This window comes from Zootoca vivipara, chromosome 4 (genome assembly GCF_965207765.1).
Source record: "Zootoca vivipara chromosome 4, rZooViv2.hap1.1, whole genome shotgun sequence".
In the NCBI taxonomy this organism is placed as follows: domain Eukaryota; kingdom Metazoa; phylum Chordata; class Lepidosauria; order Squamata; family Lacertidae; genus Zootoca; species Zootoca vivipara.
The window spans coordinates 98,184,419-98,212,412 of NC_142587.1; the positions used below are offsets into that span (position 1 = coordinate 98,184,419).

Here is a 27,994-nt window from a genome sequence, read left to right on the forward strand (position 1 = left end):
AACAACAACATATTCAGTGGTGCTGATGAGGCTTGCTTTTTCGGTAATGACGGATACAAGCCCTTCTTAGCAATACCGGTAGGGAAACTCTTGACACTTCCTTGCAAAGAAACAACTGAATTTAAAAGGCACCCAGACATGAGACCCCGCCTTCTTCTGTCGGTCTCCAGGCTCTCCGTCCTTAACCAATCGGAGCAGCCGTCGGGAGGACGCCGCCGCTGATTGGTGGCGGCGGCCTGCTCCGCGGCCTCGGGCTCCTTGATTGGAAGGACAAAATTGCGGCGGAACCCTGTGCGGACGGGCCGGGTGAGCAAGGGGGACACGTTTTGTCGTTGCACGCAAGAGGCTTGGGGGGGCGTGTGTCGGCGGTGGACTCATAGAGACTCGCGCTTGTCCCGCTGCGTCGCCGTGGTTACCGCCTGGAGGGTTTCTAGGAGCGGCTGGGGAGCATGAACGCGGCTCTGGGCAGAGTACGTACGCTTTTTTGGGTGGGCAGAGGGATGAGGAGAGAGACGGGGCGTTTTGACATTCTTACTGCACTCCCATGAGTCTTTTCTTATGCGTCGATTCTTACCAGCCTCCCTGGTCAAAGCAATAGCTCAGGCATAGGCAAACTCGGCCCTCCAGATGTTTTGGGACTACAACTCCCATCATCCCTGACCACTGATCCTGTTAGCTAGGGATGATGGGAGTTGTAGTCCCAAAACATCTGGAGGGCCGAGTTTGCCTATGCCTGCAATATCCCTCTGCCAGTCCCAGAATCCTTTTCGGTCAGTGCCATTGATTCTAAGCCAGGCGTCTCCAAACTTCGGCCCTCCAGATGTTTTGGACTACAATTCCCATCTTCCCCAACCACTGGTCCTGTTAGCTAGGGATCATGGGAGTTGTAGGCCAAAACATCTGGAGGCCCGCAGTTTGGGGATGCCTGTTCTAAGCTGTGCACATATGTTCTCAATGGGGCACCTTGTTAGGTATAGGATTGCATTGCAAATTTCCCTTTAATTTGCCGTGGATCCTCTCTTGAGTGGGATGAGCTGACTTGCAGGGTTTGGGGAGGTTAAAAAAGGTAAAGGACCCCTGATCGTTAAGCCCAGTCGCAAACGACTCTGGGGTTGCAGCGCTTTACAGGCCGAGGGAGCCGGCCTTTGTCCGCAGTTTTTCCGGGTCATGTTGGGATAGAGTTGGGTATGTTTAGCCTGGAAAAGAGGAGACCTGAGTGGAGATATGTTAGCCACCTTTAGATATCTAAAGCAAAGCTTTCCAAACCTTTCATGCTGGCGAGACATTTTTTAGACAGGCATCATTTTTGCGGCACAGCAATTCAATTTTAATAGCAAACTAGTTTACTAAACTAAGGCCTTACCAGCCCCGGGAAGAGCGTAGGGAGCATCTGTGAGACACACCTACACACTACAGCCAACACATGAATGTGTCGTGAGGGTTTGGAAAGCTCTAATCTAAAGGACTGGCGCATGGAAGATGGAGAAAGCTTGTTTTCTCCTGCTCTGGAGGGTAGGACTTGAACCCATGGCTTACAAGAACGGAGATCCTGACTAAACACCAGGAAGAATTTTCTGATGGTAAGAGCTGCTCAGCAGTGGAACGGACTTCTTCGGGAGGTGGTGGGTTCTTCTTCCTTGGAGGTTTTTAAGCAGAGGTTGGATGGCATCAAGGATGATTTAGCTGACATTCTTGCATTACAGGGGGTTGTACTAGATGACCCTCGGGGTCCCTTCCAACTCTACAATTCTATGACTACAAAGCCCTACAAAAGGTTTAGAGCTGATCCCAAATTTAGGAGTTTGTAGTTAATGATGCTTCCTTCCTCCAGTATTTGCCTGATGCTGGTTGCCTTTTTTGTCCCAGGTTTCTCCTCCCAACAGGAAGCTAGGTCTTTAAATGCTTGTCTCCAAGGGACCACAGTTGTACAGCCTTTTTTTAGGGTTACCGTATTTCAAAAAATAACATTGTTGAGCTTTTTTAGGGAAACCTACCCCAAAAATAGTGATTTAAAGCTTTTTGAGCTGTTTCTACTGATTATTCCATCGCGTTGCCATACATTCTCTTGACATTTGGCCATTCGGCAAAATCCCCCTGACGCCATTTTTACACTCTAAAACCAGGACATGTCAGGAATTTTCCTGACGTATGGCAGGCCTAGCCTTTTTGATCTATGTAGGTCATTTCAGAGTCCTCGCTAAGGTATTCAAAGCTGTTTAATCCATCCAGGAAACTAGGAAGTTCAAACTTCATAGGATCCTTCCTTTGATTGCTTGTTTTAACCCCAGGTAGCTCCCCCCACCTTTTCCTGCTGTTTCCTTGCCACCTTTCCATTGTTGTTATTTTCCTCTGGTTAGCAGGAACCTCAAGGGGACGTGAAGTCATGTGTTCTCCCTCTTCTATTTTTGGAACTGTCTTGGGAGCCTTATAAGAAACCCAAGTTGCTTACACAACACAGGACTCAAAGGTGACCTACAAAGGCTTGCCTGTCTCCACAACCAACATGTCCTCATTCACTGATGCAAATAGATAACAAAGGGCAACTTGCTACCTAGGGATCTTGAGGCAAACTAGTTACCCAAGGATTTGCGCATTCTAAGAATGTTGGTTTAGGGATTGTCTACAGTTCCTCTTGTCCTGCTTTCTCCCAGGGAAAACTGCTCTTTAGCGCTCAGTCGGGGGGAAAAGGCAATTCAGGTTTTCCATGGAATGCTGTTTGTTCCAGTTTAGAGCTAAAGAGCAGGTTTTCACTGGGAAAGGACTGGAGCAAGTGAGAAATCACTTGGACCCATGCCTAAAAAGCACGAGTCAAGCACAAAACTGCTCGGACCATGCTTCCTAGGCATGGGACAAGCAGAAGTGTGGTAGGTCCAATAAGGGCTGTTCCACCCCCCACTCGGCCATGCCCACTTAGCCCATAAAACACCGGGTATGGATGGGTAAAGCCTTGGTTGCAAAGGAACAATTGAAAGCTTTAAATTTAAAGCATGCTCTTAAATGTTGCTTTGCCAGCACGGCTTGCCTTTGGCGCCTTTAAAATTCAGCACAGATTGCAAGCCCGATAGAATTGGCTCCTTTTGGGAGCTCCTGATCAGTGCCAGTTGGTGCAGAGGAACACTTTTCTGTTGCAAACCTGCCTTTGCGGTACACTCTGTTGCCTTGATCCATGCTCTTGGGTCATGGCGATACCAGGAAATCCACTGCTTCCTCTTCTCTCTCCTTGGAACAAGTAAGAGTGACTCCTCCATTCTCTCTCTCTCTCTCTCTCTCTCTCTCTCTCTCTCTCTCTCTCTCTCTCTTATCACCTCCATTTCCTAAATCTCACCTTTCATTTGCCCTTGCATGGCCCATGCAACCTTCTCATGCCACCTTCCTCATATTTTGCACCAGAACTCCCATCATCTCCAGTCAGGTTGGCCAATGGTCAGGATTGATAGAGGGCATCAGGTTGGCCAAATCTTCCTACAGTAGATGCATCTGTGCTTCCATTTCAGCCTGCCCATTCCTTAGTGTCATTCTTTATACAGCAATACTGTAGTAGATTTCCAGCTTCTCATCTATCGCTGTCCGTATCATCGAAACAAGTTAAGTGTAAACTGTTGTTCTGGGCAGAATGGGCTTTTAAAAAATATTACAGTTACAGGTAGGTAGCCGTGTTGGTCTGAGTCGAAGCAAAATAAAAAAATTCCTTCAGTAGCACCTTAAAGACCAACTAAGTTTATATTTTGGTATGAGCTTTCGTGTGCATGCACACTTCTTCAGATACACCCTTCTGAAGAAGCTGAAGAAGTGTGCATGCACACGAAAGCTCATACCAAAATATAAACTTAGTTGGTCTTTAAGGTGCTACTGAAGGAATTTTTTAAAAAATATTACAGTTTTACTCTAATAGGCATACTCTTCTGTACTATGTATGTAGACATGTTTGTTGGCATGTAATGTATGATGAGGGACAGGTGCAGACTTGGGAACTTCCTCCCAGATCTGCTCTTTCCTTTTTTTTTTAAAGATTGAAAGCCAGTGGGCAGATTTTGAAATAAATTGACTTAAGTGCATGTGTATCATCTTGAGCTGAAGACGAGTCTGTGGCTTCAAGAGTAAATCCAGCCTAGCGTGTTCCCCATCCCCCTGAAGATTACGCTGTGGAAATACACAAGTACAAGTGACAGAGGATGCAAAAATAGAAGTTGCACTCATCTGTCTTCCTGTTGTTCTTTTGTGAACACCAGCCGTTAGGGCTTCTAATAGCAGGTTGAGAAGTTTGCTGGTGGCTTGCAAATGTGGAGCTTTGAAGTAGGAGGTGAATGTTGGAATAGATTGCCAAAGAGCCATCAATGCCCTGAAAAACTCTCTGCCGTCTTTCTTGACATTTTAAGGGTATATTTCTTTTTTTCTCCCCACTCTCCATCCCACTAGGCCATCTACCTGGGAAAGGGACCCCTTTTAAAACAGACGCCTGTGCTTGTCAGGTAAGGTGAATTAACGTTGAAGCAAACATAATATCCTATCCTGAACAAATTTATTCTTGTCGGTAGGGTGGTAGCAGTAAAATAACCAAAAGAGATCAGGGATTGTGGCCTGGTCTTAAGGCATGCCTACACTGGAGGAGCAGTCTCATGTCCTCATTTGGGGCTTTATTCCACAGTCAGATGTACAACCAGGGAAAAGGGAGAAAACGATTCGCCCCGACCCTCTGTCTGTTTACTCAGAATTAAGTCCATTTTGATGTTTATTTTATAGATTGATTGCATTTATATTCCACCTTTCTTCCAAGGCATCCAGTGTGGTCTACAGTTTTAAAATACCATATTTTTTCCATGTATTAGACACCCCCATGTATAAGATGCCCCCCTATTTTGGGGGACTCCAGTTTAAGAAAATGGCGGGAAATGGCCAACTCCTTTTTTTGGGAAGGGTTGCACAGAGTTGTTGAGCTTTTTTGGGGGGGGGATGTCGAAAATCACTCACCGTACTGACAAGCGCTGCCTATCTCATGCGTCAAAAAAGCCATAAACTGCCTGCCCAATCGCAACCAGCAGCCGGCAAGCGCACAAACAATTGACGCAGCGGAAGCCAATCAACAGGACTCCTTGCCGCAGCCACCAAATCACCGCTGATAACCTCCTGCTCACGACTGCACTCCCCCCACTGCACTATCCGTGTACAGGACAAACCCAAATTCTGAACACTCTTTTCAGTAAAAAAAAAGTGGTCTTATACAGGGAAAAGTACGGTACTTTGATTAATGGGACTTACTTCTAAGTACAGTCGTACCTTGGTTTTCAAACAGCTTAGTTCTCGGACATTTTGGCTCCCGCACGCCGCAAACCCGGAAGTGACTGTTCCAGTTTGCGAACTATTTTTGGAAGCCAAATGTCCGATGGGGCTTCTGCGACTTCCGATTGGCTGCAGGAGCTTCCTGCAGCCAATCAGAAGCCACGCTTTGGTTTCCGAACGTTTTGGAAGCCGAACGGACTTCCGGAACGGATTCCATTCGACTTCCGAGATATGACTGTATGTACACTTGGCTTTTGAGGCCAGCGACTTCCTACTGAGAATCTTTTTGCTTGTGTCATCTGCCACCTGTGCTGACTCCAAAATCCCCCATGCTGATCAATGGGGAACATAGGAAGCTGTTTTATACAGAGTGAGGCCAGTGGTCCATCCAGCTCAGCATTTTCTAGAGTGACTGGCAGTGGCTTTCCAGGGTTTTCGGCAGGCAGGGGACATTCCAAGACACTGGAGATTGAAGCAGGAACCTTTTGTGTCTAAAGCAGATGCTCTATCCTAGGCATAGGCAACCTTCAGCCCTACAGATGTTTTGGACTACAATTCCCATCATCCCTGAGCACTGGTCCTGTTAGCTAGGGATCATGGGAGTTGTAGGCCAAAACATCTGGAGGGCCGCAGGTTGCCTATGCCTGCTCTATCCTATCTGTAGGCAACACCTTGTGGGCCCTTCCCTAACATGCAGTTTTGTCGTTATGCTTAAGAAGGTGCTAAATGTCAGCCTTAAGAAAGTTTCGAAACACGCATGTGGGTGAAGGAAGTCACATGGGTATAAGGGGAGGTGGTTGCAGGGTTAGATGTGGGGAATTTGCAGAAATAATATATTCAAGTTATGTGCAATGTTGAAGGTATATGGCAATTAACGTGTAATGTGAATTAATTGAAAATAATAAAAAAATTATTAAAGATAAAATAAAATGGACACAGACAGTAAAAAAAAGAAAAAAAGTTTCAAAACATTTTGCAGACAGAGACATCAAGAGCCTGTAATGATGAACATTCTTCTTCTTTTTCTTTAGTCTCGCCTTAAAAACGTCCAGAAGGAATCCTGTATGTTCCATAGGTAAGAATTGAATTGACTGCGACATGTGTGGTTGTGTGTTGTGTTGCGGCGGGTGAACGATTTATTTTCAGGATTCCCCCCCCCCAACAATCAAGCAGCCAATGCCGAAAATCGCTCACCCGCCGGAACGAAGTGCAAGCCTTAGTTTTTAAGCGGCGATTGGCCGCTTGATTGTTGGGGGCGGGGAGGAGATGCCGAAAATTGCTCACCTGTTGGAACGAAGTGTGAGCCCGAGATTGTAAGCGGCAATTGTAAGAGACGCGAGCGGTTGTGTGCTGCGTTCTGGTGGGTGAGTGATTTTCGGCACCCCCCCCCCCAGCAATCAAGCGGCCAATCACCACTTACAATCTCGGGCTCGCGCCAAAAAACCATCTGTGCGTCCCCCCTCAGCACTACCCATGTATAAGACGAACCTAAATTTTGAACCTCGTTTTTGGGTCAAAAAAGCTCATCTTATACACGGAAAAATACAGTAAATCAAATCCACCCTGATTAATCACCTTGAGCTTGGGGTTTTGAATGTACATGCATTGGATAGGATTGCAAGGGCTTGTTAAAGCAAATAGCCTTTGGATACCCATCCACTCTCCCTCTTTCTATGTCCTTGGGACCTCTCCCCAGTGTCCAGTGTCTTTGCTATTTAACGCAGCGGCTGTGAGGACCTGGGCAATGTTGCGCAGCTCCTGCCACCCCCTTGTGACACCCTGTGGCACAGGTGAACAACACAGAAGGCGCCTGACACTGTCTTTCAGGAAAACGTGTTTGCCGTGGTGATGTTCTCACCAAGGAACGCCCAATTTGCTGGGTTCCTTGGAGCTTGGTTCAAAAAGCGCTTGGCAAGTGGGTTTAAGGTTTCCGAAGGGACCTAACTGTGCCTGTTTTGTTTCCCAAAGGTAGCACGCTGCTGGACTGCCCCCGGCACTACAGGTCCCAGCCTACTCATCGCATTGGCCGGTTCAGATACCTGCTTCCCAAAGAGGTAAGCACCTCTGATCTTGGACTCTGCTGATTGGGCAGTTTCTTGAAAGAAAGAAAAAATCAGAGATTGGTGGGAAAACCTTCAGTGTAAACCATTTGATGAGGATTGGTGGAGTTGAAGAGCGCCTGTTGTATTTCCTTTCTTTCCCTCCCAAAATATTTTTTGTGATTTTGATGTTAAGAATTAATAAAAACAAGGAAAAACAAAAGATGTAGACCACAAAACATCACATGCCTGGAATGACAAGAGTGCAGGCACTACTTCAGAGGAATAATAACTTACTGACCAATGCAAGGATTTCTTTTTCAAATGGCAAAGATATGTAAAAATAACAGTATCCTCCTCCACCACCACCACCATTTAATTTGTTTGCTGCCTTTCCATAGATAAAACCATGCTCAAGGCGCCTAGCACCATGAAAAGATTTCCACAATTACAAACCTAACAAATGCAGTCCTAAACAAGAAATGGGACACATCGAAAAGTACACAGCCATCATTGAACAGTTCCCACGTAAATCAGTATAAGATATAAAAGTAAAGATTCAAAAAAATCAATAGCAGCAGCTACCAAAATCCAAATCTGTTCAGCAGCTTCAGTTTTTGCAGCTGGAGTCAGTCCGGACTCTGCCCTCCCAGGCCAGGTTGGAAAAGGCCAGCAGGGAGCAGGTCTTTGAGGACTCTCAGCCTAGTGAGCTTGTTGTGTTTCTTTTTATAGGACAAGAATGGACGTAGTACACTTTGTACACTCCTTGGAGGGAAGGAGTTTATTAATCTGAACTATTAATACATTATTCTTGTCCATTTCACTGTTTTCCCACTGCGCCGAGTAGTTTACTTCATTGAGTTCATTGAAACTATAGGAGGGGGGAGCGCTGTTGTCCCCCTTGCAGGTTTCCCACAAGCATCTGGTCGGCCCCTGTGAGAACAGGATGCTGGACTACCTAGATGGGCCATTGGCCGGATCCAGCATGTTGTTGTTATGTTCTTATCCGTGTAGCAAACTGCATACACAAAATATATGGGCAGAGCAATCCTAAGCCCCAGGCGACCTCTTTGGGATTCATCTCATTGAAAAGTGGCATAGAGATACAATCAAGGAACGATACAACAATTGCCACGGTCCCAAGCCTTGCTGCTCACTCTGGCCAAGATGGCAGGCGAGGTTTATTTTTTCTCTTCCTCCTCCTTTGCTGCACCAGCTCCAGATTGGCACTTCTGCCTCACCCTAGACGCCCTCCAGTAGCAGAAAAGGGCGTTAGGCTCACACTTGAAGCAGCACAAATTGAGTTGTGTGCCGTTGCCGAGCAGCAGCAGCAGAGATGGAAAGCCACTCTGGAACTTTTCGGAGAACGAGAAAACTGAAAGGGGAGGCCTTTGCAATTTGGAAAGATAATGAACCAATCATTCATCTGGGCAGAATGTCTTGAAGGCAGAAGTTGAAATAGGAGCAGTTTGTCCTAGCTTGTCAAGAGCCGGGAAAGATTTTAATTGTTCCAAGACAATTTCGGCTCTTCCCCACCTACTCTGACCCCAGTACAGGGAATCAGCTGAACATAAGAAGAGCCTGCTGGATCAGGCCAATGGTTCATCTAGTCCAGCAACCAGATGCCCGTAGGAAACCAGAAAGCAGGATTCGAGCACAAGAGCAGCACTCTCCCCTCCTGCGGTTTCCAGCAACTGGTATTCATAGAATCATAGAATCATAGAATCGTAGAGTTGGAAGAGACCGCGAGGGCCATCCAGTCCAACCCCCTGCCAAGCAGGAAACACCATCAAAGCATTCCTGACAGATGGCTGTCAAGCCTCTGCTTAAAGACCTCCAAAGAAGGAGACTCCTCCACACTCCTTGGCAGCAAATTCCACTGCCGAACAGCTCTTACTGTCAGGAAGTTCTTCCTAATGTTTAGGTGGAATTTTCTTTCTTGTAGTTTGAATCCGTTGCTCTGTGTCCGCTTCTCTGGAGCAGCAGAAAACAACCTTTCTCCCTCCTCTATATGACATCCTTTTATATATTTGAACATGGCTATCATATCACCCCTTAACCTTCTCTTCTCCAGGCTAAACATACCCAGCTCCCTAAGCCGTTCCTCATAAGGCATCGTTTCCAGGCCTTTGACCATTTTGGTTGCCCTCTTCTGGACACGTATTCATTGCTGCCCCTGACTGTGGAGGCAAAGCATAGCCATTATGGGTAGTAGCCATCAGTAGCCCTCTCCTCCATGAATTTCCTTCCAAGTCTGCCTCCTGCGAGAGGGAGTTCCATAGTTTAACTATGCGCTGTGTGAAGAAGCCCATCCTTTTATCTGCCCCGAACCTTTCAGCCACAGAGCCAGTGTGGTGTAGTGGTTAAGAGCGGTGGACTCGTAATCTGGTGAACCGGGTTCGATTCCCCGCTCCTCCGCATGCAGCTGCTGGGTGACCTTGGGATACTCACACTTCTCTGAAGTCTCCCAGCCTCACTCACCTCACAGAGTGTTTGTTGTGGGGGAGGAAGGGAAAGGAGAATGTTAGCCGCTTTGAGACTCCTTAGGGTAGTGATTCTTCTTCTTTGTTGGAGGAAATTCCAGCGTTAGGAGGGAGAAAAGCTCCACTTGATCCATTTTCTCCATGCCATGCTTTACATTTGCGGGTGCTCCCAGCTGCATTTGAGAGAATTCTGCTTCTTTCTTCTCAGGCTCCCAAGAGAAGGAGGGACCAATTGCAAATGAAGGAGATTGACCCTGGGACAGAATACGAGTATGGAGTCTTGAACATCGTCATGACCGGTTACGACATGACCTTGGTTGAGCACTATGCGCAGTACGTCCACAAGCTCTGCAACCGACACTCCATCAGAGTGGAGGAGAGGTAAAGATATCTGCTGGATCCCTGCCTGTGATCTGCAGTGAGAGATCTACGCTTTGTCTCGTGTGGTGGAATGTTGGGGGCTGCCAAGCCTGGGGCCTGCCAGATTCCCAGTGCCCATCAGCCCCTAGCCAGCTTGGGGCCCAGTGGTCAGGAAGGGTGGGTGTTGTAGTCCAATGACTTCTTGGAGCAGGGGTTGGCAAACTAAGGCCCGGGGGCCGGGTGTGCCCCCCCCCAGGCTCGTAAATCCAGCCTGTGGACCCTGCCGCCCACTCAGTCCCCGCGCGCTACGGACGCCTCGCCGCATGGGGACTGACTTCTGCAACACTGACTCGGCTTCTGGGTGGGCTGTGACGCTGGCGAGGCTTCAGATTGGCTGCAGGAAGCCAGCAAGGAGATTGCCTGCTCCCCCCCCCCCAAGAAAATTTTTTTAAAGGGGCAGGGGAGCTGTTTCTGTGATATGGGCTGGATGAAGCATCAGTAGTTTGTGCGTCGCCAGCCATCTGTCTCCACCCTTCACCCCTTGCCTATCACTTTTATATTCGGTATTTCTGATCTTGCAACGCATTCTTGCGATTTCATTTGGCAAAGGTCACCTTCCTGGGGCAGGTGATAATTAAAAGCAATATACAGTAGAATCATAGAATCATAGAGTTGGAAGAGTCCACAAGGGCCATCCAGTCCAACCCCATGCCAAGCAGGAAATGCCATCAAAGCATTCTTGACATATGGCTGTCAAGCCTCCGCTTAAAGACCTCCAAAGAAGGAGGCTCCACCACACTTCTTGGCAGCAAATTCCACTGTCGAACAGCTCTTACTGTCAGGTATAAAGGTATAATTTCTGCAGCAATGATAATCCTATGTAAATGCACCTGAGAGTAAGCCCCATTGTATACAGAGTCAGATTTACTTCTGAGTAGTGCTGCAGGAAGGCATAGGATACGGGAGGGGATGTCTGTCTCTCTTCTCTCACTGCTACCTCTCTCCCCCACACCTCCAGTTTTATCTATTGATGCTAGTTGAAAGAAAGCTGGTGCAAAACATGGCAGTGTAAAGGGGAAAAAAGAGGCATGTGGATGGCGGGAAGTGGGGTTATTATTATTATTATTAATTGAATTTATATACCGCCCTATACCCCAAGGTCTCGGGGCACTTCACTGAATAAAATCAAAATATAAAACCGCAAAATACATAATCAAAATATGATTTATATAGGGATGTGGGTGGCGCTGTGGTCTAAACCACAGAGCCTAGGGCTTGCTAATCAGAAGGTTGGCGGTTCGAATCCCCGTGACGGGGTGAGCTCCCGTTGTTCGGTCCCAGCTCCTGCCAACCTAGCGCCTTTCAATACATGGGAAGTTGTTGTTTAGTCGTTTAGTCGTGTCCGACTCTTCGTGACCCCATGGACCATAGCACGCCAGGCACTCCTGTCTTGCACTGCCTCCCGCAGTTTGGTCAAACTCATGTTCGTAGCTTCGAGAACACTGTCCAACCATCTTGTCCTCTGTCGTCCCCTTCTAAGAGGAAACTGCAAAATGGGAAAAGCCAAATTGCTGAGTTCAGAGTTTGGAAGCGTGAATAATCTTAATTATTCTCAGAGGATTTGTCATTTGAAACCCCAGAATGCCGCAGGGCATCCCCACCTTTGTTGTCTAGGTGGCCACCTAAATGCATTTCATCTGCTTCACCTGCTGCTGCAATGTGTCCTGACGGTATGTCGGTTCTCATGCAACAATCATCGTCGGATTGCATCTGTAGCATGTAGTCACACACGCTCCCCGCTGCCTCCAAAACTGGATTCAAATCTGCTGGGATCCTACCATCCACTCTTTCCCACCACTTCAGTGCTTACTTTCCGAGTGCTGTTTGACCAATCAGGCTGGCCCTCTTTCTCCACCCCCCCACCCCCACGGCATGGATGCTTCCTGCTGATACAAACTGTAAGGGAAAGAGAATATAGGGATCCTCCTCCCCTCATCAGAAGCAGCTCCTCCACAAGCAGCGAGGGCGCTCAAGAGTCCAGTCAGGAAGTGGAGAGAGAGGGCCCGGGCTCTGGCAGCATGGGAGAGCCCTTGCTACACAGGAGAGAGGAAGAGAAAGAGGGGGAAAGGGGGGAGAAGGAAAACATGGAGCGTAGACCCTTTCCCCCTCCGGTTCCGGAATTACGCAGGAGAAGGAGGGGAAAGAGATTTGCTGTCCCGAGACTCTTATGCTGGAGGAGGTCCAGGGGCGGTCCAATGCTGGATTCTGCATCGGACTGAGTAGACATGTTGTATATACCCAGCTCACTGTAAATAGCCTGCACTAAATAAAACTGTCTAAAGACAAGAATGCGGAGCGTCGTTACTCTAGAGTAGTCGCAACAACCCCCTGACAGTAGGCATTCAGATTCCACAAATGTACTGTGGTGTCTAGGTCCATTATCTTTGAGGAAGAAAGGGGATTGTCTTCCATTGTAGTATTCTGAAATCTGTTGGGTGTTATTTTTTTTTATTAAAAAAACACTATTGTACTCTATTTTGGACATCTTAGAAAAGACGAGGGTTCTGTTCAGCATGCACCTGCTTCTCTCTCTCTCTCTCTCTCTCTCTCTCTCTTGAGCTCTCCTGAGCTCTTCCAGTTGTATGGATGGACCTATTTTTCCCCTACCCTGCCCAGGGTTCAGAGACAAAGGCTCCATTCACCCTCTGCAGCTTGACCTTTTCCCTCTGCTTGGCTCTTTGAAAATCCCAGGAGCTGATCAGGTCGGGCAGAGCAGCAAGCTGGCTTTGTTCCGCCGCAACGAGAAACCTCCCAAAAGTAGGACGAGAAGATATCTTTAAAGGAATGTGTGGAATGGGCTTTTTTAAAGGTGGTAGATAAAATCGGAACGAAGGCTAGCTGGATTGTGAGATGGAACATAGGAAGCTGCCTGCTATATATAGAGAGCTAGACCTTAGGGTTTTGTACATTGATTGGCAGCAGCTCTCCAGGGGTGTCGGAAGAAGCACGTTCCCAGGCCTTCCTCGAGATGCCAGAAATTGAGCCTGGGACCTTCTGCATACGAAGCAAGTGCTTTGTTGCTGAGTTACAACTTGGTGCTCTCTCCATCGAGTGAAATGCCAAGGTGTGCTGTGGGTTGTGAGCACAGAATACACTTTGCGTATCGGAATGTTTCTTTCCCCCCCCCTGATTGTGTTTGATTTGTGAGTGTTTTACCACTGCATTCTTCGCCCACCCTCTTCGATTACATCCAGGAGGTTTCTGTTTTAAACCTCTGAAGAATTCCATTATCATTCCACCCACGATTATTTGTGAACTTTTTGTTGGCATCAGGACCTTGTTGAATATCTAGCCTGTTGCTGAATGGTTCAGTTGCGTAAACATTTATCTTGCACAGCGCATTAATTCTGTGACTCTGACCTATCCATGGCTTTGTTAATTATTTGGCTTAGTTGAATAACCATGAAGTTCATTCCTTTAGATTAGCTTTCGAGTAAATTCCTTGCTACGTTTTCCAGCCAGTGTGTGGTGGTTTTGGTTGTTTATGGAGGATAATACCGGTAGATTGGCAGGGCTCATAATCTGTTACCTCTTGAATGCTAGACATATTTTCAAACTTCTCTCTCTATAAGAATGAAAGCTAGAAGTGTCTCATGTCTTCAAATTATGTGCTTGGTGTCGCTTTTCTGCATGGATCACACACATTAACAGCCCCCATTTTTTTTCCAGTTCACAAACAGCGGAAACTTCGGCCCTCCAGATGTTTTGGACTACAATTCCCATCATCCCTGACCACTGGTCCCGCTAGCTAGGGATCATGGGAGTTGTAGGCAAAAACATATGGAGGGCCGTAGTTTGGGGATGCCTGAGCTAACTGCACATTGATGTTTATTCCTTTGAGACCTTTCCAGGTGAATAGTACATGTGCTGTTGTTACCTCACCTCACACATCTCTGTTGGGCAACTGTGCTCCTCAAAGGAGGCACTGTGAGAGTACTGGATGCCCCAGAGGTGCACTTAGTGTGTAAACGAAACCAGGCTTTTAGTGTTGTAGCTCCAGCCCTTTGGAATGAGTTACCAGCCAATTGCCCAGCATTGTGATGTTCAGACATCTACTGCATATGTTTTTCTTTAAGGAGGCTTTCCCTGTGTTGTGACCCCGTCACTTATGACATGTTACCGGTAATCATACATCTGCAGGAACGGTTTTATTGTAAAGCTGGTAAAAATGGTACCGCTTGCTTATAGAATTTGAATTTTTTGGTATTTCATCTTATTTTTATCTTTTTCTGCATCACTTTGATTGCCCTACACTGCAAATCAGTCTATAAATTTGTAAAATAATAAATAAGCCCCAGACATCATTTTTTTAAGATTGCAGGAGATTTGCCATCTTAGAATTGGAACTTTCACTTCAAGTCAAGTTCCTAGGCATTAATGCTGTGGAGATAGCATGTTCAGATTGTTTAAACCGGAGGGGAAGTTGCTCAGGGTATCTGGGTTTAGTTTAGTTTTCCTTCTCCAGGGCTACTAGAAAGAGAGACACTTTATAAACTATATGCAAATGTGCATTGTTTTTGCAAATTGCAAAGATCAAGCTTTCTCGGCCTCAAATTTTAATGAACTTTCTCCCAGTTGAAGCCCACTCAGGGAACTTCAGAGCTCAAACAGGGATGTTGCTATGTCTCATGAAACCACCCAACCGAGCACTCTGTGTCTCCTGCAGCACACTGGCTATCTTGAAAATAAACCTATGGGGCACGTACTTGCTTTTTCTTGCATTACACCCACCCCATGAGCCTTTGGGACGAGACCTGTAAACAAACACGCCTTGCTGGTTTTTGCAGAAACCATTTTCAATGCAGATTTTCCACTTCTGCTGGCAAAGAGGTAGGAGTTTTAGCGCCAACAGGCCTCATTAAGGCAGGCGGTTGCGCTCCACTTAACGAAGGTGTGACGGAATGGCCTGGTGGGCAAAAGAACTCCAGGGTGCAGAGAGTTAAAGCCCAACCTCCTGGATAAATGACACATTCCATTCCTGAGGGGCGGGACTGCCAGGGTTTTAAAAGGAATGGGAGGGAGTTAATTCGGGGGGAGAGGGTTGTGGGAGCGAGAGAGAGGTGGTTAGGCAGTTGGCAGTTGGGAGTTAGGGAGTTGGTAGAGAGTGGGATGCAGGAGCTGTATGAAGAAAACTGTGTTAAATAAAAAGAAGATATGTGCTTTTAAGAACCAAAGAAACTCATGTTTATAAGTTAAATAATAAAGTCAAATGTGCTTAAACGTTCACTGACTCGGCAGTGTCTCAGTACCTTCAGAGGTGTGACAAAGAGGGGAGAACAAAGCTTTCCTGGGGAAGAGGAAACTGTTTGCTGTTTCTCCTGTCATACAAAGGGCTGGTTAGCGAAGCCGAAGGAGCCACATAGTTGCCTAAGGGAGAGGCACACTGTAGCTGTAGGGAACCCAGGGAGGGAGACTCCACTGGTGGCCATAGGTTTCGAACGCAGAGCCTGAGGTACTCTGGAGACAAGTCCAGTTTGGACTCTGGAGGTTTTTTTTCTCTCCCGTTTGTGGAGAAGCACAGGGAGAGCCTCTGAGGTTTAAGCAGTGAGGTGGGGGATCCATCACATTTTTTGGTGGCAGCGTCGTGATCTGAATCCACAACCATAGTTGAAGTTTGTGGGAGTTTTAAAACGATATTTTCCAGAGAAGGAAAATGGCACATTTAAGAAAAGCAAGAGAGGCTAAAGGGGATGAGAGGACAGAAGGGGCTGAGGGGAGCCCAATTTCTGAATTAGAGATGATGAGACTAAAAATTGAAATGGCTCGAATTGAAAGTGAAAAGGAGAAGGCTAGAATTGAAAGCGAAAGGGAAAAGATAGCGGCTGAGGAGAGAATGCAGAGGTTGCAAATGGAAAAAGAGATACAGCTGGGGAGAATGCGTTTGGAAGAGATTCAATTAAGAGGAGAGGTAGCTCCAAATAGAGAAAATGTGGAGGTTACCTCAGCAAACCTCAAGAGATTCCCAAAATATGTAAATGGGGATGATGCCGAAAGCTTTCTATTCAGTTTCGAACGCATTTGTCAGGAATTAAAAATAGCTGAGGCGGACTGGATGATGTATCTGAGGCCTCAAATATGTGGCATATTGAGTGAAATATACTCAGACTTAAGGGATACTGAACTATCCAGTTATGAGATATTTAAGCAGCGGGTGAGAGTACGCTGTGGGCTAACTGCTGATCAAAGCCGAAAAGCCTTTAGAGAACTAAAAAGAGGTCCCAAAGAGACATTTTCTCAGCTGGCAAGCAAGCTAGATCGTTTGCTGGACAGGTGGATTCAGGGGAGCGGGGTGACAAGCTTCCAAGAATTAAAACAGCTAATTTGTGTGGAACAGTTTTATAAACACGTCCCTATGAATCTACGCTGGTTTATTAAAGACAAAAGGCTGATGGATGTGGCCAAAATGGCTTTAATATTAGATGAGATTGAAGGAGACTGTCCTGAAATGCTGATTCCAAGGCAGTGGCCAAAGAACAGGCAGATGAAGCCTTATGAAAAAGGGGAGAAAGCAGACAGGGCTCCTGACAAAGCAGACACTCCAGTAGTCAGAAAAATATCTTGCTATTTTTGTGGATTAGAAGGTCACATAAGATCAAGATGCCCGCAATTAGCAAAACAACAAAATGCCAACACGGCTACCAAGTCAGTAAAGTTGCTAACCCAAGCTGAGGTAAAAAAATCACCTCAGGAAAGTAACCCAGAATCAACTGTCAGTGCCTCAGAGACTGTGGCTAACATAAGGCAGGTCTGGAGAGCTGATCAGGGGATTAATAAAGACTTTATGGAGCCAGTGATTTTAAATAATCAAGAATATTTGGGTTTACGTGACACAGGCGCAGAAGTGAGTCTTGTTAGATCACACTGTGTGACACAGGATCAGTACCTCAAAGACCAAACTTTTAGTCTAAAGGGAATATGGGGTCCTGAATTCGAGGTTCCGGTAGCAGAAGTGGATATAGTTTATAATGGCGTGAGGAGAAAATGGAAAGTGGGCGTCTGGGATAACATCGATACACCATTTCTGATAGGCAATGATGTGATCAAGCCTGAATTTAAGGTTCAAGTTATCACTAGAGCCCAAACCTCAGCAAAAGGGAATCCATTAACTGCCATACCAGAAGCCCAAGCCGATCCTGAGGGGAACGGAATGTTGGGGAGAATGTCAGTTGTAACCACCATAACTGCCAACAGGGCCCAGTTCCTAGCAGAACAGAGGGAAGATGAAACTCTAAAGGGACTGTGTGAAGAAGATAAAGGGCAGTACGGCACAGTGGTGTCAGTAGAAAGGCCCAGGGTTTCTTGTATAAAGGAGGAACCACTAATTAGTAAATCTGAGATAGGCAAAACTGCAGCGGAGTGGGAAAGCAAAGAGCAATCGGTGATGCCAAAGAAGATCAGTCTGCAAGAGCCGCAATTGGCACAGGATGCCCCCACAACAGCGCATTTTGAAATAAGCCAAAAGGAGAGAGTCCAAAACCAAATTTACTGGACTGCTATAAACAAAGACACCAGAGGTTCTAAAAGGGAGAACAGTTTTATTTTAGACCTCGGGGACGGAGCCCTAAGATTACCAGAGGAGATTCCTCTGAGGGAGAACAGAGATAAGACTGTGTTCAAAGTCAATGGAAATGATTTAGCAAGACAGAGCTTACCTAAGGAGCTCATAGCCGACTTGGGTATGAAGGAGGTGTTGCCACTTGGCGGAGTTAGCTGTGTAGGGACGGCAAATAACTTCCTACAAACCAAGGAGCTTAGTGAAAAGAATGAGGGAACACCGACCTCATCTGTGACACCTTTTCCTTATCACCAGCATTACAGGGTGGCTGAACGTCGGCAACCATCTGTGTTAAGTTTTGACTTACTTGTTCAGGAAGGCAAGGTTTATAGCCCTTCTGAGCTGGTAGATGGACAGCAAACCAGTGCACTGTTACATCTATTACTGCCTGAAAGGAAGGAGGAAGAGAGCATGGTACATCCAGTGGTTGTATCTGGCATCCTGGAGATGCATCGCTATGTGACAGAGACTAAAAGGCAAGCTGTTGGCCAGGCGCAAAGGGCACAGCAATGTTCGACATCAGGGGTTGTATACCTGATTATGAACAGGAATCCCATGTGTGGCAAAGGAGCAGCTCGAATATGTAAACATGCTCCTCATTCGTCATCTTGTGATCCTGCTAAGGCTGAGTATGTTCCAGCTAGGAGTTGGAAACAGCGCGAGGCCCACAGGAAAATGATTGCCCGAAAGCGGCTTGAGATTTGCTTGCGCCGGACTATTGCACCGAGAGGCATGTTCCAGTACCATCTGAAACTGTCTGCAGAGTCGTCGGGGCGAGACAGAAGATCTGCTCAACGCATGGCCGGTGCAGCGCAAAGAAGGAAAAGCGATGCGGCAGGAGGAGGAAAAAGGACTTGTTAAAGTGCAACGATTTTCTTCCAATGCAGAGACGTCAGGAGTCCCACTGACTAATGCAGCTAAAGACATTCTTATGCGCTTCTTATTGAGACTTATTCCTTCTAAAGTCATCATTGACTGGTGGGAAGAGGGTTTCTTTTTATTTATTAGGTGTCGCAAGAAGAATTGCTGAGAACAAGTGCCTTCATCGTTTGGGGGAGAATCTATTGTGCTTTGGTTGAAGGTGACAACTTGATCTTTTTAAGGCAGCAATGTAATTTAAAGGATGCTGGAAGGTAGAAAATGTTTTTGATGGTATGGAATCAATTCTGTTTTGGTTGGGACACATAAATGTTTAGTGTATAATTTTTAGGAAATACCCTGATTTTTGAATAGAAGGAAAGGTTTAATTTTACACTATATATACATAGGTGGGTATTATTGGGGAATAATGTTAAAGTGTATAGTGCATATGTAAGTGTGTATATCTGAAGTCTAGGTTAACTGCATGTATAGGTGTAAGTTTAGCAGGGGAATTGAGAGTTGCAACACAGGTTTAGGTATATAGAACACCTGGGGGAAGGTAAGCCAGAGCTTTCCAGATACTATCTCCCTGCTTTGGCATTACTCTGATAATTTTGAGTATGCCTGCGCAAGGGTTTTCGGGGGAGGGGAGAAAATGTGACGGAATGGCCTGGTGGGCAAAAGAACTCCAGGGTGCAGAGAGTTAAAGCCCAACCTCCTGGATAAATGACACATTCCATTCCTGAGGGGCGGGACTGCCAGGGTTTTAAAAGGAATGGGAGGGAGTTAATTCGGGGGGAGAGGGTTGTGGGAGCGAGAGAGAGGTGGTTAGGCAGTTGGCAGTTGGGAGTTAGGGAGTTGGTAGAGAGTGGGATGCAGGAGCTGTATGAAGAAAACTGTGTTAAATAAAAAGAAGATATGTGCTTTTAAGAACCAAAGAAACTCATGTTTATAAGTTAAATAATAAAGTCAAATGTGCTTAAACGTTCACTGACTCGGCAGTGTCTCAGTACCTTCAGAGGTGTGACAAAGAGGGGAGAACAAAGCTTTCCTGGGGAAGAGGAAACTGTTTGCTGTTTCTCCTGTCATACAAAGGGCTGGTTAGCGAAGCCGAAGGAGCCACATAGTTGCCTAAGGCACACTGTAGCTGTAGGGAACCCAGGGAGGGAGACTCCACTGGTGGCCATAGGTTTCGAACGCAGAGCCTGAGGTACTCTGGAGACAAGTCCAGTTTGGACTCTGGAGGTTTTTTTTTTCTCCCGTTTGTGGAGAAGCACAGGGAGAGCCTCTGAGGTTTAAGCAGTGAGGTGGGGGATCCATCACAGAAGGCAGCCAATCTTGTCTGCATCGCTAATTTGTCATGAAGGCTCCCTCCCAGGAGCCTCGCTCCCTGGGGCTGGAAGTTCGGTTCTTTCTGCTGAATAGTGCAAAAGTCTCTCTTTCTCTCACTCTCCCCTTTCGTGCCTGTGGAATGCTGATGACTGAGCTGCTGTTTCCACAGCTATGCGATGCCCACCAAGACCATGGAGGTGATGCTGATGCAGGAGCAAGGCTCCAAGTTGAATCGGGATGCTGTACTTACAACCCACCAACGTGTTGTTCAGGTAGGAGGTCTCACCTGCCCAGTTTCCTCTTTTTTTAAAAAAAAATAGTATGGTGACATCATGTAGCCCGGCAGTCTTTCAGCTGAATTCCCTGTGACTTCTTTGGTTGTTGTTGTTTAGTCGTGTCTGACTTTTCATGACCCCATGGACCAGAGCACGCCAGGCACTCCTGTCTTCCACTGCCTCCCGCAGTTTGGTCAAACTCATGTTGGTAGCTTTGAGAACACTGTCCAACCATCTCGTCCTCTGTCGTCCCCTTCTCCTTGTGCCCTCCATCTTTCCCAACACTAGGGTCTTTTCCAAGGATTCTTCTCTTCTCATGAGGTGGCCAAAGTATTGGAGCCCCCACTTCAGGATCTGTCCTTCCAGTGAGCACTCAGGGCTGATTTCCTTCAGAATGGGTAGGTTTGATCTTCTTGCAATCCATGGGATTCTCAAGAGTCTCCTCCAGCGCCATAATTCAAAAGCATCAATTCTTCGGCGATCAGCCTTCTTTATGGTCCAGCTCTCACTTCCATACACCACTACTGGGACTTCTTTGGAGTAAAAGCTAAAGGTAAAGGACCCCTCTATGGTTAAGTCCAGTCAAAGGCGACTGTGGGGTTGCAGCGCTCATCTCACTTTCAGGCCGAGGGAGCCAGCGTTTGTCTGCAGACAGCTTTCCGGATCATGTGGCCAGCAGGACTAAACTGCTTTTGGCACAAAAGAACACCATGACAGAAACCAGAGCGCATGGAAACGGTACCTATTTATCTACGTGCACTGGTGTGCTTTCGAACTGCTAGGTTGGAAGGAGCTGGGACTGAGCAATGGGAGCTCACTCTGTCGTGGGGATTCGAACTGCCAACCTTCCGATCGGCAAACGCAAGAGGCTCAATGATTTAGACCACAACGCCACCCGCGTCCCTCTTCTTTTGAGTACACTAAAAACAACAGGGGCAGTGCTAGAGATGCAGTCATTTTAAAGTCCCCCTGCTCTACTTGGATCATCTTGGTCGAACTCTTCTGCACACATTACAGTAGTGGGTAAAGGTAAAGGGACCCCTGACCGTTAGGTCCAGTCATGACCGAATCTGGGGTTGCGGCGCTCATCTCGCGTTATTGGCCGAGGGAGCCGGCGTACAGCTTCCAGGTAATGTGACCAGCATGACAAAGCCGCTTCTGGCGAACCAGAGCAGTGCACAGAAACACCATTTACCTTCCCGCCGGAGCGGTACCTATTTATCCACTTGCACTTTGAGGTGCTTTCGAAGTGCTAGGTTGGCAGGAGCTGGGACCGAGCAACGGGAGCTCACCCCGTTGCAGGGATTCGAACTGCCAACCTTCTGATCAGCAAGCCCTAGGCTCTGTGGTTTAACCCACAGCGCCACCTGCGTCCCACAGTAGAGGGTAGGGGAGGTTAATTTCCCACCTTTGGAAGAGAGTGTTGGACAAAGGAGACCAGAACAGAGATACCCCGCTGGGGAGCTCAGTAGCTGGCATAGGTCAAGTCTTTTCCTCCATGTATAAAACGGGGGAAGAAACATCTATCCTCTTGAAGGATTAGATATGACAGTAATAAAGAAACACCTCTTTTCAGACCAGCGGCAGACCTACATAGGAATCCTGGTTTCACACTGTGCCTTTGGTTCCTGCTGGAAATCGGTTCTTTTTCCCGTAATCTTTTTTATTTGATTTTCCAAAATATAAACATATAACATTAAACAGTACAAAATACAGATATCGAGATGACACTGAGTCTCCTGACTTCCCCCCATGCCTTCGATGGGTCCTTTGAATTCTATTTTCAACTGCATATCAGTGCTTCTCCAATTTTTCATCTTCCTATGTTATCTATACATTCTGTTACAAGTATATTTAAAATCCTGCTAATGTTTTGACCTGTTTACAATGATTTTGTATGTACATTATAAACATTTCCCATTCTTTTTAAAATTTCTGGTCTTCTTGATTCCCGAGCTTCCCAGTTGATTTTGCTACTTTGGCATAGTCCATCAAGTTGATCTGCCATTATTCTTTGGTTGGAACTGTCTCTTCCTTCCATCTCTGGGCTAGTAACATCCGGGTGGCCCTTGTAGCCTACATGAACAATTTCCTCTGGTCCTTTGCGATCTCGGTACCTATAATTCCTAATAAAAAGGCTTCTGGTTTTTAAACAAAAGTTATTTTGAACATTTTTTTCATTTCATTATATCTCATTTCCCAGAATTTTGAGTTACATTACTAGTCCACCACATATGATAAAAGGTAACTTATTTTTCTTTACATTTCCAGCATATATTGCTACTTGTTCTGTACATTTTTGCTAGTTTTACTGGGGTCAAATACCACCGGTACATCATTTTCATATAATTTTCTTTCAATAAAAAAACATGCCGTAAATTTCAGATCTATTTTCCATAGATCTGTCCCAGTCTGTCATTTGTATATTACGTCCCACATTTTTCGCCCATTGTATCATCACAGACCTGTTCATAGTTTCCTATTCCAGGAGCAAATTATACATTTTCAACCATAATTTAATATTATCTTCTAAAATCTCTCTTTGAAATCTTAATAACTCATAACTAAAACCTTTCTTTTTATCAATTTTTTTTTAAAAATCATTTAATTGATGATATTGTAACCAACCTGTTACCAGTTCTCTCACCTCTTCAAAATCTTTTAATTTTACCTGGTTTTCTACCTCGGTTAACAGCTCTCTATATGTGCCAACTTTGCTGCCACATACACCCGGACAACATCATTACTGGCCCCAACAACATCCAACATACCATCTCAGGACTATTTAATTGCTCATCTTCTAACATTGTGTATGCCATCAAATGCCAACAGTGCCCTTCAGCTCTCTATATTGGACAAACAGGCCAAACCCTACGCCAAAGGATAAATGGACATAAATCTGACATCAGGAACCAGAAGACAGAAAAACCAGTAGGAGAACACTTCAATCTCCCAGGACATTCTATACAAGATCTCAAAGTAGCTGTCTTACTACAAAAGAATTTCAGAAATAGACTGGAAAGAGAAGTTGCTGAATTACAACTTATCACCAAGCTCAAAACCATGGAGGGACCTGGTTTGAACAGAGATATTCTTATCTCATTATACATGATAAGCGATCCTCAGCCATCTCAACCCTTGCTTTTTCATGCAAAACCATTTGCAGTCGTTTTCGGTCATCAACAGCTATCAGTCAGTCAATCACCCACTTCCACCACCCTTCTGAGTGATCCCCCCTCCCCTCCCCCTCCCCACCCCTTCTCTACATAAGTGCCTGGGGACTCCTATTTCAGTGTATCTGAAGAAGTGTGCATGCACACAAAAGCTCATACCAAAATAAAAACTTAGTTGGTCTTTAAGGTGCTACTGAAGGAATTTTTTTATTTTACTTCGACCCAGACCAACACGGCTACCTACCTGTAACCAGCTCTCTATATGTTGGCCAATTGGTCCTCATATTCACTTTCTTCAAAGATATTGCTTCTAACGGGGAAAGCCACCATGGCGTTTTTTGTTCTAATAAGTCTTTATACTTTTCCCACACTTTAAAAATTGATTTTCTTATTATATGATTCTGAAAGCCTTTGTGTCCTTTCACCTGATCGTAATGATGTATGCTGATAACATAATAGGTCCAGGTTTTTTTTTTGGGTGTGTGTGTCTCTTCCCCATCCCCTATAACGATCCATTCCGCTTCTTTTTTCCTCTTCCCCTCCAGATCAGCGGTTTGAGTGCTGCATTCGCTCCTATTCTCTTGGAAATCCTTCAGAATAATCAGCCGGAAGGAGTCCATCTGTTAGTGAAAGAGGTATGTGGATTCTTACTGAAGCATTCAGCTTTAGCATTGTGGCTCCTGGCTTTTAAACCATTGTTAAAAAGCAAGTTCTGAGAAGTGCTCCAGGACACGCACACACACACACCCTCTCTCTCACACACACACCCTCCCTCCCTCCTGAATTTGGTAGTTCGACACCTCTTTGGAATAAACTCCTCAGCAGCCATGATACAGAGCCTCCCTGTTCAGACGCAGTTTACCTTGGAATGCCAGGTGCTGGAGACAAATAACCAAGGAGGGCTGTTGTCGCCGTGCCCTGCTTGTGGGGTTGCCGGAAGCACCTGCTTGCCCATTGCTAGGAGGAGAGATTCCTGACCTGATAGACCTTTTGCTCAGACCCAGCAGGGCTCATGTGGAAATGGTGACTTCTTGAGACGAGCTTCACAGCAGATTTGAACCTTTACTGGTGTCTTTACTGCCTGGTCCCTTTGCACCACAGGAAATTTGTTCCAGAACAAACGAGGGGGAAGTTTAAACCAAATGGGTGCGGTTGCGATGGTAATGGAAATGACCAGAATCAAGCAAAATACAGTGGTACCTTGGTTCTCGAACTTAATCCAAAACATTCCGTTCCAAAACCAAGGTGTGTTTTCCCATAAAAAGCAATGCAGAATGGATTAATTCGTTCCAGGCTGTTGAAGAATTACCCCTAAAACACTTCTCCCCACCGCCCCAATCAGAAGAAGAAGAGTTTGGATTTGATATCCCGCTTTATCACTACCCGAAGGAGTCTCAAAGCGGCTAACAATCTCCTTTCCCTTCCTCCCCCACAACAAACACTCTGTGAGGCTGAGAGACTTCAGAGAAGTGTGACTAGCCCAAGGTCACCCAGCAGCTGCATGTGGAGGAGCGGAGACGCGAACCCTGTTCCCCAGATTACGAGTCTACCGCTCTTAACCACTAGCGGCTGGGCTGCAGAGCCCTGCCGGGACGCTTCTCCTCACCCGCCCAATAGGCGCGATCTCTCTAAAAACAGAAGCGCAACACTAAAAATGGAAGCTCAGGACTCAGGAAACGTTCGACTTCCAACAAAAAATCCGAGAACTGGAACGCTCACTTCCGCGTTTGCAGCGTTCGGGTTCTAAGTTGTTCGTGAACTAGGCTGTTCGAGAACCAAGGTACCACTGTAGGCAAATTACCACGCACCACACATATTTGCATATGTTTGCTTTGAGCACAGAATTTGAGGTTATAATTGAATTTACAATGTATTCTCAATCTTACATGGCCGCCCATGTCCAGATGTTCAGCGTATTATTCTCAGTATAGCTCATTTAAAAAAAATTAAAATGAATTATGCAGTGGGAGGAACCCTTTGCCAGATTGCCAGTTTTCCAAGGCCTCCTCCGCCCCTTGGGAAGGCTGCACGAGGCCTTGACCCATTGGACAACCGACCAGCTTTGCTCTTGTTCCAATGTGGCTCATGCAGAACTTTCCCAGGGAGATTGTGCTCTCTATATATTTATTATTATTATTGATTACTCACTCTCTCCAAAAAATCGCCAGCATCATTTTTGCCTCAAAAGCCTTTCTGCGCTGAGGCCCAGCTCCTTAACGGCGCGTCGTCCTCCTCCTCCATTTCGTTCCCAATTTATGCACCAACAGGCACCCATTACTGAGTAAATCCCAGGCAGCAACCTGAAGCAGAGCCATGAAGGCTCAGGAAGAGCAGGCTGCCTTTAATAACTTTGGGGAGAAGATCTGCTCAACAGGAAAGTCTGAGCTGAGAAGTGTTCAGGCAGCATGCCCAGGATGGTTCTATTCTGCTGCCTGTAACAGGGGGCGGATATTCTTCAGGGCATAGAATCCTAGAGCTGGAAGGGACTTTGAGGATCAACTAGTCCACCCCCTGCAATGCAGGAATAAGATCTGGGGCAAATGATGAATTGCTACTTGGTGGGGGGTGTACGTTTCCTTGCCTCTTCCTAAGAAACAGTATGAAGGAAAGGCTAACTGTAAACAGTGGGTGAACAGCTTTATGCAAAAACACAGCGGCGAGAGCAAAATAATGCAATTCTTCCTTGCTTAGTCAGCCCTCTTTGTAGCTTATACTGGGGTGGTCATATTCCAAAGAGCAAAAACTCAGACACCCCCCACCGCCACCATTGGGGCACCCCCCCCCACACACACTATTGCACATCTCCATCGCTCGCCTCATCCTTTAGGGTTGCCGGAGGCAGGGAAGGGGCTGCGGGAGCTGACAAGTGCAAGAGAAAGAAATATTGGAGGGCACTGGGGAGGGAGGTGGCTGGCATGAGCCAGCCCCTCGCTGAGAAAGAATGATTTCCGCAAGAAATCACTCCGTTGCCATACATCTGGGTTTCCCTGGACATTTTGCCAAGTTCCGGAAATTCCCCCAGATGCCATTTTCAGGAGCGGGATCCCGGATGTCTCCGGGAAAACCAGGACGTATGGCAGCCCTAGTTATCCTCTCTAAAATTTAAGGTCTTTGTCCATGGAGTTTTATTGGCAGGGATACTGGAGTGGCTTGCCAGTTCCTGCTCCAGGTGGATCACGTTTAGTCAAAACTCTCCACTATGACCTGGCCATCTTGGGCGGCCCTCCACAGCATAGCTCCTAGCTTCTCTGAGTTAAGGTAATTTAAGGAATGGGATTTGGCACAAGGAGAGAAATCTGCTATCCAGAAGCTTTAAACTAGGGATCTCCCGGCACCAACTTGCATGGCTTTGAAAGAGGATTAGACAAATTCGTGGAGGAGGGGGATATCGATAGCTACCAGCTGTAATGGCCTCAGTCTGATGAAGGCAACAATCCTTCTGAATACCAGTTGCTGGAAACCCCAGGAGTGTATAATCCTGCTTGCTGGTTTTCCAAAGGCATCTGGTTGGATGCTTTGAGCACAGGATGTTGGACTTTAGGGCTGCCATACATCCAGGAATTGAGCAGTAAAATGGCATCCAGGCAGATTTTCGGCAAATCGGCACAATGTCGGACATATGGCAAGGGGAGGGGGAAGATTAATTCCCCCCCCCAAAAAAAATCAGTTAAAATTCAGAAAATATATTTCTCAACAAATATGTCCAGATTTTCACTTTGGGGAATATGGCAACCCTAGTTTTTTACAAACCTGCATTGACATCAGAGGTCTGCAGTCTTATTTCAGCCCCAAAAGTTCGCCTTGAAAGTGTGTGAAGAGTAAGCATCTCACTTGAGAGCTCTTCTTGCCACTTGCTTGTCTCCTTTCGAAGCTAATAGTGGCAGTTGCGATAAACAGCAAACCTTTCTAGTTAGTACTTCTGAGAACTTGTTTCCTCCTTTGTGGTCTCTTTCCCAAACGTCAAGCATAGCCACTTTTCTGGGGTCTCCAGCTGTCCCTGCTAATATCTATAACGTCCTGCTATTGTTGTTTTTGCCTCCCTGTCCCTCCACAGCACACGGAAGAAGACTTCAAGGTTCGGCTGAAGGCACGTCCAGAACTAGAGGACCTGCTTTCTCAAATGAGCTGAGTCAAGCACAATACAAATACCCGTTTTACATCGGGGTTTGTGGCTGATCCTTGTCGATCTTTTCGCAACGTTCCACGACACGGTGGAAGTGGACCTCTGTGTTTGCTGCAAAAGCCAATGTGCTCACAATGAGTCTTTGTTTTCGTAATAAATGATGGAATCTTTATGGCGTGCTTCTGCAGTGTGCTGTAACATGAGACAATTTCTGCTGCTGGAGTTAAGCAAAAGCTCATTGCGTCACCTGTACCAATTTAGACTTCTGCACTCTGTACAGGGCAGACCCAACCAGTTTATTGAGTTTGTGTGTGCTTGTATTGAGTTTGTGTGTGTGTATTAAGGTGTTATCAAGACCTGAGCTGTAATGTGCCCCGAGCCGGGCTGCTGCTCTCACGTTTGGTGGAGGACCTGTCCCATTCCGTTGTGAAGAAATATTCTGCTTCTTCTGACAGT

At 46.3% G+C, this 27,994-nt stretch overlaps 1 protein-coding gene across 2 annotated transcripts; it reads left to right on the forward strand.

The window, feature by feature from the left end:
• The first annotated feature begins 368 nt into the window (after nt 1–368).
• Nucleotides 369–27,710, forward strand: MRPL48 (mitochondrial ribosomal protein L48). 2 transcript variants are annotated; one of them, XM_035115187.3, is made up of 8 exons: nt 369–470; nt 4,417–4,469; nt 6,309–6,352; nt 7,246–7,331; nt 10,008–10,180; nt 20,137–20,239; nt 23,961–24,050; nt 27,470–27,710. In XM_035115187.3, the coding sequence occupies exons 1-8, from the start codon at nt 450–452 to the stop codon at nt 27,542–27,544; spliced, it is 645 nt and encodes a 214-aa protein (XP_034971078.1). In that variant the 5' UTR covers nt 369–449; the 3' UTR covers nt 27,545–27,710. The 2 variants fall into 2 exon arrangements, with proteins under 2 accessions (XP_034971078.1, XP_088525005.1); XM_088668879.1 differs by lacking the exon at nt 369–470 and adding an exon at nt 716–1,580.
• Nucleotides 27,711–27,994: the final 284 nt, after the last annotated feature.

Coding starts and splice junctions, on each gene's coding strand:
- MRPL48 (XM_035115187.3), top strand. CDS start 450: ATGAACGCGGCTCTGGGCAGA. Junction 6,353..7,245: donor GAATCCTGTATGTTCCATAG/GTAAGAATTGAA, acceptor TGTTTCCCAAAG/GTAGCACGCTGCTGGACTGC. Junction 24,051..27,469: donor TCCATCTGTTAGTGAAAGAG/GTATGTGGATTC, acceptor GTCCCTCCACAG/CACACGGAAGAAGACTTCAA.